This window comes from Perca flavescens, chromosome 23 (assembly GCF_004354835.1).
Source record: "Perca flavescens isolate YP-PL-M2 chromosome 23, PFLA_1.0, whole genome shotgun sequence".
NCBI lineage: Eukaryota > Metazoa > Chordata > Actinopteri > Perciformes > Percidae > Perca > Perca flavescens.
Window position 1 is genome coordinate 1,212,466 of NC_041353.1, and position 7,500 is coordinate 1,219,965.

Genomic DNA, 7,500 nt, shown 5'->3' on the forward strand with positions numbered 1-7,500 from the left:
CGTGACACAGTCCGGACAAAACAAAGCGGGACGCGATTATTCGTCTTTTATTCGCTGATTATTGAGGTTTAAAAAATAAAATAAAAACAGTGAAAACACCTTTAACTTTAACATTTACCTTCACACTTTCTGCCGTTAAAATGAAGAGACGATAAACATTGAAAAAACAAAAAAGGACAAAGAGGAAAAGTGTGAAAAAATAAATAAAAAATTTGACAAATGTGACAAAAGTTGAAAACCACAAAAATGTAAAAAAAAAAAAAAAAAAAAAAAAAAAGAAAGAAAGAAACATGGAAAAAAAACAACATAAACAGCTGAAATCAAAAAATCCCAAAAATGAGGAAATTTTTTTTTAAATGACTAAAAGTTAAAAACCACAAAAAAATCCCCAAAATGTGGGGAAAAAAAAACATAAAAAAATGACAAAAGTTGAAAACCACAAAAATGTTTAAAAAAAAGAAAAAAAAAAAAAAAAAAAGACACAAACGTTGAAATAAATCAACGTTAAACAGCTGAAATCTTGCATAGGGCAGCAGATCGGTTGGTGGGGGGCCCTCTAGTTTGATCTGATTGGTCCCATTTCTCCAGTTTGATCTGATTTCCTCCCAGATGATACTAATCCCGTGGGAGGAGGGTATAAGTGACTGACGGAACACCAGTCTCGGACATCGGTCCAGTATTAGGAGAGATCTCTGCAGTCAGCAGTCACACAAACAGGCTGCAATGTAAGTTAATCGACAATTGTCCAGCTTGTATTTACCTTCACAAAAGTGGTGACATACTCAGATTATTATTCTAAGTGTCTGACAACATTATGGGATGGATTTCTAAGGAGGTCGACCTTTCTGTTAAAGATAAGATCCTTTTATTAAACATATAAACATCTGCGGAAATGCGTTCGCTAAACCCACCAGACTCCATGTAAATAATCAGTGATTTTAGCATCGTAAAATACACTTCATTCAAAGTCGACAGAAACCAAAGAAAACAATGAAAACCGTTTTGGGATGTCCTTCCACTTTTCCAACCCTCACAACTGTAGTTTTGGTTGAAATAAACACCTAGTTTACTGATTTACAAGTGGAGATATGCTGGCTCTATACACGCTAAAAGTACTGATTATTTACATGGAGTCTGGTGGAGTTTAGCGCTAGTGACTTGAGAGCTGTTTTTTGGTTAAACAGAATGGTCTTAAAAGAGTTTTTTTTTTTTTTTAGAAACTGGTCATATTTCTGTAGTTTGATCTGATTGGTCATATTTTTGTAGTTTGATCTGATTGGTCATATTTCTCTAGTTTGATCCGATTGGTCATATTTCTCTAGTTTGATCCGATTGGTCATATTTCTCTAGTTTGATCCGATTGGTCATATTTCTCTAGTTTGATCTGATTGGTCATATTTCTCCAGTTTGATCTGATTGGTCATATTTCTGTAGTTTGATCTGATTGGTCATATTTCTGTAGTTTGATCTGATTGGTCATATTTCTCCAGTTTGATCTGATTGGTCATATTTCTCCAGTTTGATCTGATTGGTCATATAACGGACCAATCCCTGGCAGGTTACCTTGATGTGGTCACACTGGAACAGGTGCAGGTCCGGTTTGCTCTGTGCCGAGTCTTTACACACCAGAGCCAAGATGGAGTCGTAGCTGCAGGCGTTCATCACCGCCTGGCAGTGCTGCACCGTCCCGATGGGGAAGTTCTCCAACTCGTTCTGGAGAACACAAAATCACCGCAAAATCACCACAAATCATCAGTCAAATCACCACCACAAATCACCGCAAAATCACCACAAAATCACCACAAAATCACCGCAAATCATCAGTCAAATCACCACCACAAAATCACCACAAAATCACCACAAAATCACAAACTTTGTGTGTGTGTGTGTGTGTGTCTCTGTTTCTGTGTGTCTGTGTGTGTGTCTGTGTGTTCTGTCTGTCTCTGTGTGTGTGTGTGTGTGTGTGTGTGTGTGTGTGTGTGTCTCTGTGTGTGTGTGTGTGTGTGTGTGTGTGTGTGTGTGTGTGTGTGTGTCTGTGTGTGTCTCGGTGTGTGTGTGTGTGTGTGTGTGTGTGTCCCTGTGTGTGTGTGTGTGTGTGTGTCTGTGTGTGTGTGTGTGTGTGTGTGTGTGTGTGTGTGTGTGTGTGTGTGTGTCTGTGTGTCTGTGTGTGTGTGTGTGTGTGTGTCTGTCTGTCTGTCTGTCTGTGTGTGTGTGTGTGTGTGTGTGTGTGTCTGTGTGTCTGTGTTAGTGTGTGTGTCTGTGTGTGTGTGTGTGTGTGTGTGTGTGTGTGTGTGTGTGTGTGTGTGTCTGTGTGTGTGTGTGTGTGTGTGTGTGTCTGTGTGTGTGTGTGTGTGTGTGTGTCTGTGTGTGTGTGTGTGTGTGTGTGTGTGTGTGTGTGTGTGTGTGTGTGTGTGTGTGTGTGTGTGTGTGTGTGTGTGTGTGTGTGTGTGTGTGTGTGTGTGTGTGTGTGTGTGTGTGTGTGTGTGTGTGTGTGTGTGTGTGTGTGTGTGTGTCTGTGTGTGTGTGTGTGTGTGTGTGTGTGTGTGTGTGTGTGTGTGTGTGTGTGTGTGTGTGTGTGTGTGTGTGTGTGTGTCTGTGTGTGTGTGTGTGTGTGTGTGTGTGTGTGTGTGTGTGTGTGTGTGTGTGTGTGTGTGTGTGTGTGTGTGTGTGTGTGTGTGTGTGTGTGTGTGTGTGTGTGTGTGTGTGTACCACCTTGGTCTCCTGGTCTATGAGGCTGACTGTCTTCTCCTCCACCTGCAGCAGCATCTCCTGAGTCCAGACCTTTCCTTTGGCGTCCAGCAGACGGAGACGCCGGACGCCGTCCTCCACCGTGATCATCCCGTCTTTACGGTCCAACACGAACGTGGTCAGGTGCTGCCGGTCACACGGAGACAACACGCTTAAACTAAATCACCACGGCAACACCACAGCTGCTCATACACGATCAGTTCATTTAGGATTTTAATCCAAGACCTTTCTGTTTTACCAGAAACAGCTCTGAAGTCGCTAGCGCTAAACTCCACCAGACTCCATGTAAATAATCAGGACTTTTAGCGTGTATAGAGCCAGCATATCTCCACCAGACTCCATGTAAATAATCAGGACTTTTAGCGTGTATAGAGCCAGCATATCTCCACCAGACTCCATGTAAATAATCAGGACTTTTAGCGTGTATAGAGCCAGCATATCTCCACCAGACTCCATGTAAATAATCAGGACTTTTAGCGTGTATAGGGCCAGCATATCTCCACCAGACTCCATGTAAATAATCAGGACTTTTAGCATGTATAGAGCCAGCATATTTTCAAATGTAAATCAGTAAACTATGTGTTTATTTCAACCAAAGCTAGAGTTGTGATGGTTGGAAAAGTCGAAAGACGACCCAAAATGGCTTTTCATAGTTTTATTTAGTTTTTGTCCACTTTGAATGAAGTCTGTTTTACGATGCTAAAATCACTGATTATTTACATGGAGTCTGGTGGGGGATATTGGCCGATTCACTCTGGGTCATCAGGTGATACTAATCCCGTAAGAATAGGGCTTTAGGACACAAAAACATAGGAACATAAGGTCCAGGGACCCTTTAATTAAATATATACATTTCATTTTTTTTTTTTAGAAGTGACTTCAGAAGAAATGTCTCACCTCCACGTGGTACTGCGACGTGTCCGTCAGGCTGTTGATGCTGGTTTTGGTCAAGTGTTTTCGTTGTTCTGGAGGGAAACAGAGCAGCACTTAATAAACTCACAACAGACCGAAACAAAGATACAAAAACACGTAAAAAATAGGGCTGCACGGTATGAGGAACATGTGTGATAACAGTGTAGAATATCTCGCTAACGATGAATAATCAGATATTAAAGGGTTCTCAGTTCTGCTGCTTTCAGTATTATGAATTCTGTTGTGTCCAAACAGTGTCAATAAAGTTTATTGTGTCCGTCTGTGTGTGTGTGCGTGTGTGTGTGTGTGTGTGTGTGTGTGTGTATCTTCTTTGATGTGTTGCAGCCATTCATCATATGTTAATTGTGATATATTGTGCAGCCCTTGTTCAAATCGTCCAAAATATTGAAGCCACACTGGACAAGTCAGATACACACACGCACATGCAGCTCAGGTTGGACCACTGTGTGTGTGTGTGTCTGTGTGTGTGTGTGTGTGTGTGTGTGTGTGTGTGTGTGTGTGTGTGTGTGTCTGTGTCTGTGTCTGTGTCTCTCTGTGTGTGTGTGTGTGTGTCTGTGTGTGTTTAATCATAATTAAATCAAACAATATTCCCACATGAGATCCCAACCTTAAAGAATAATACATATATTTACAACATGGCTCTGATTTTAGGGTTAATATATTTAATATATGCGTTAAATTAAAACACACAAACGTTTCACACTCGGCTCACTTCTCTTTTTATGTTTGGCAGACGAGCGAAGGAAATACATTTCATCTGATTCTGATTCTGTTGATGAAGATGAAAGTTAACGAGGATGAGTAATATGATAATTCATGAACCATCAACAGGGCACGCGCACGCGCACGCACACACACACACACACACACACACACACACACACACACACACACACACACACACACACACACACACACACACACACAGAGACAGAGATTCACACACACAGATTCACAAACATACACACAGATATACACACACACACACACACCCCCCACACACACAGATATATACACACACACACAGAGACACACGCACGCACACACACACACACACACACACACAACAGAGACAGAGATTCACACACACACACACACACAGAGAAACACACACACACACACACACACACAGAGACACACGCACGCACACACACACACACAAACAGAGAGACAGAGATTCACACACACACACACACACACACACAGAGAAACACACACACACACACAGAGACACACGCACGCACACACACACACACACACACAAACAGAGAGACAGAGATTCACACACACAGATTCACAAACATACACATACACACAGATATACACACACAACCCCCCACACACACACAGATATATACACACACACACACACACACACAGATATATACACACACATTCACACAGATACACAGAGATTCTCACACACACAGATTCACACATACAAACACACACATTCACACACACCCCCAGTGATGACCAACCATCTGTCTGATAACCAACCATCACATCTTCATCATTTACTTATTTAAAAGGGAACATGCAAAGAGATCATATATATATATATATATATATATATATATATATATATATATATATATATATATATATATATATATATATATATATATATATATACACACACAAGTTTTTATAGAGGTGTCTTATAAATTATGAGTTTTTATAATGCTGTTTAGAGACAGAGATTAAAAAGTCAAACGTGGACTCACCGTAGAGAACTTTGGCACCGGACTTGGCTTTATTTTTAGGAGGCTCAGGAGAGCCATGGCCGCTGAAAGAGACACACACACACACACACACACACACACACACACACACACACACACACACACACACACACAGTTAGTTATTCAACACACACACATACACACTGTATGTATGTATGTATGTATGTATGTATGTATGTATGTATGTATGTATGTATGTATGTATGTATGTATGTAAATTTTATTTTAACCATTTGTTTAATGATATTAACCATTGGTTTTAATGATTGTTTTATAACGCCACAAGATTTAGCTTCTTTCATGTGTAGATTCAAAAGGCTCCAAGTGAAATAGTTGGCAACCGTGAACTATAGCCCAGTAGAGTTATTTAGTTTTACTAGTTTGAACCTTCTCACATTGTTGACTTTTTAGCAGACGAAGTGGAGAAGGCCACAAACCGAGTCTCCTTCTGCCTCCTGAGATAAACTGATGTTTAGGCTAATGTTAGGAACAGGAGCAGAGGGGAAGGTGAGACAATGGTGGGACTGTTAATGATGTCCTCTCTTCAACTATGGCCATGCTAAGAGACACATTTAGAGGGGTGACTTAACGGAGTTTCTTCACTATATGATGTTTGGATGTTTAGACTTTAGGTTAGGAAGACATTTTCAGTTGTACCTTTGAAACTGTTTTCTCCATTTGCAAATGTAAATAAATACTCAAACTGTAACTTCTCATTAAAGATCAATTCAGAAAGAAATAGAGCTGCAGCAGTATTTATCTTCTCACACTCGCACACAAAGACCTCACTGGGTGAAAAAAACACCTTTAATTAACCCTACATTAACCCTTAATTTACCCTACATTAACCCTTAATCTACCCTACATTTACCCTACATTTACCCTTAACCCTTAATTAACCCTACATTAACCCTTAATTTACCCTACATTAACCCTTAATCTACCCTACATTTACCCTACATTTACCCTTAACCCTTAATTAACCCTACATTAACCCTTAATTTACCCTACATTAACCCTTAATTTACCCTACATTAACCCTTAATCTACCCTACATTTACCCTACATTTACCCTTAACCCTTAATTAACCCTACATTAACCCTTAATTTACCCTACATTAACCCTTAATTTACCCTACATTAACCCTTAATTTACCCTACATTAACCCTACATTAACCCTTAATCTACCCTACATTTACCGTACATTTACCCTTAATTAACCCTACATTTACCCTTAATTAACCCTTAATAAACCCTACATTTACCCTTAATTCACCCTTCATTAACCCGTACATTGACCCTACATTGACCCTACATTGACCCTACATTGACCCTACATTGACCCTACATTGACCCTACATTGACCTGACAGCACACCAGACACTTTGACCAGAACAGTGTCCACACACAGCCACTTTCTGGTCAACTTTCTGTCAAAATCTCTGTTCAAATAAGAATAGAAATCATCTTGTAAAAAGAGAAGTGATCCCCCCCCAACACGCTGCTTTTTGATGATGTTCACGTTGTATAATGACGTCACTTCATAACGTTCCCATGGCAACAGGGGAAAATGGCTGCTCTTGTGTGAAGTAAACGCAACATTTTTCAACTCTCTGCTGAGATATATTCAAGATGGTAAGCTTCGCTTCAGAACTCGAACCCCCTATGGCTCCATTTTGATGCTAACAAGCCATCACCTCCCGTTAGCATCCCATTGACTCCCATTCATTCTGACGTCACTTTGACAGAGAATAACTTTACATCTGAAGCGTTTAAAGACTCTATTTCTCCGTTGTTTATTTCTAAAGAAACACGACAATGTATAAAAGGCTCCATTACCTTGTAGCTCACGTTATGGCTCCGTAGCAGACGCTTTTATAACAATAGGCTAACGATTGGGTCATAACCACGAGACTTACTGTCACACAGTAGAGGAATTACCGTATAGTACAGGAGAAGCTCACAGGCAGTTTGGACTTCCATTATCTGTTTAGGTTTAATTACTAATGTTAACTAGCATGTTAGTGATCAGTAATTAGCCTGTGTCTATGTTATCTCCTTACATATACCTAC

At 40.2% G+C, this 7,500-nt stretch overlaps 2 protein-coding genes across 2 annotated transcripts in view; both read right to left on the bottom strand.

Moving 5' to 3' along the window:
• The window catches only part of LOC114550445 (NLR family CARD domain-containing protein 3-like), a 689,968-nt gene that overhangs the window by 392,928 nt on the left and 289,540 nt on the right, over positions 1–7,500 (bottom strand). The window lies entirely within an intron of this gene.
• Positions 1–7,500, bottom strand: part of eps8a (EGFR pathway substrate 8a, signaling adaptor) — an 82,287-nt gene that overhangs the window by 55,634 nt on the left and 19,153 nt on the right. Inside the window, exons 3-6 of the mRNA XM_028571243.1 lie at positions 5,409–5,470; positions 3,646–3,713; positions 2,713–2,874; positions 1,564–1,713 (exon numbers count right to left, since the gene is read on the bottom strand). Of these exons, the coding sequence (XP_028427044.1) occupies positions 1,564–1,713; positions 2,713–2,874; positions 3,646–3,713; positions 5,409–5,470 (442 nt within the window). The remainder of the gene's footprint in view (positions 1–1,563; positions 1,714–2,712; positions 2,875–3,645; positions 3,714–5,408; positions 5,471–7,500) is intronic.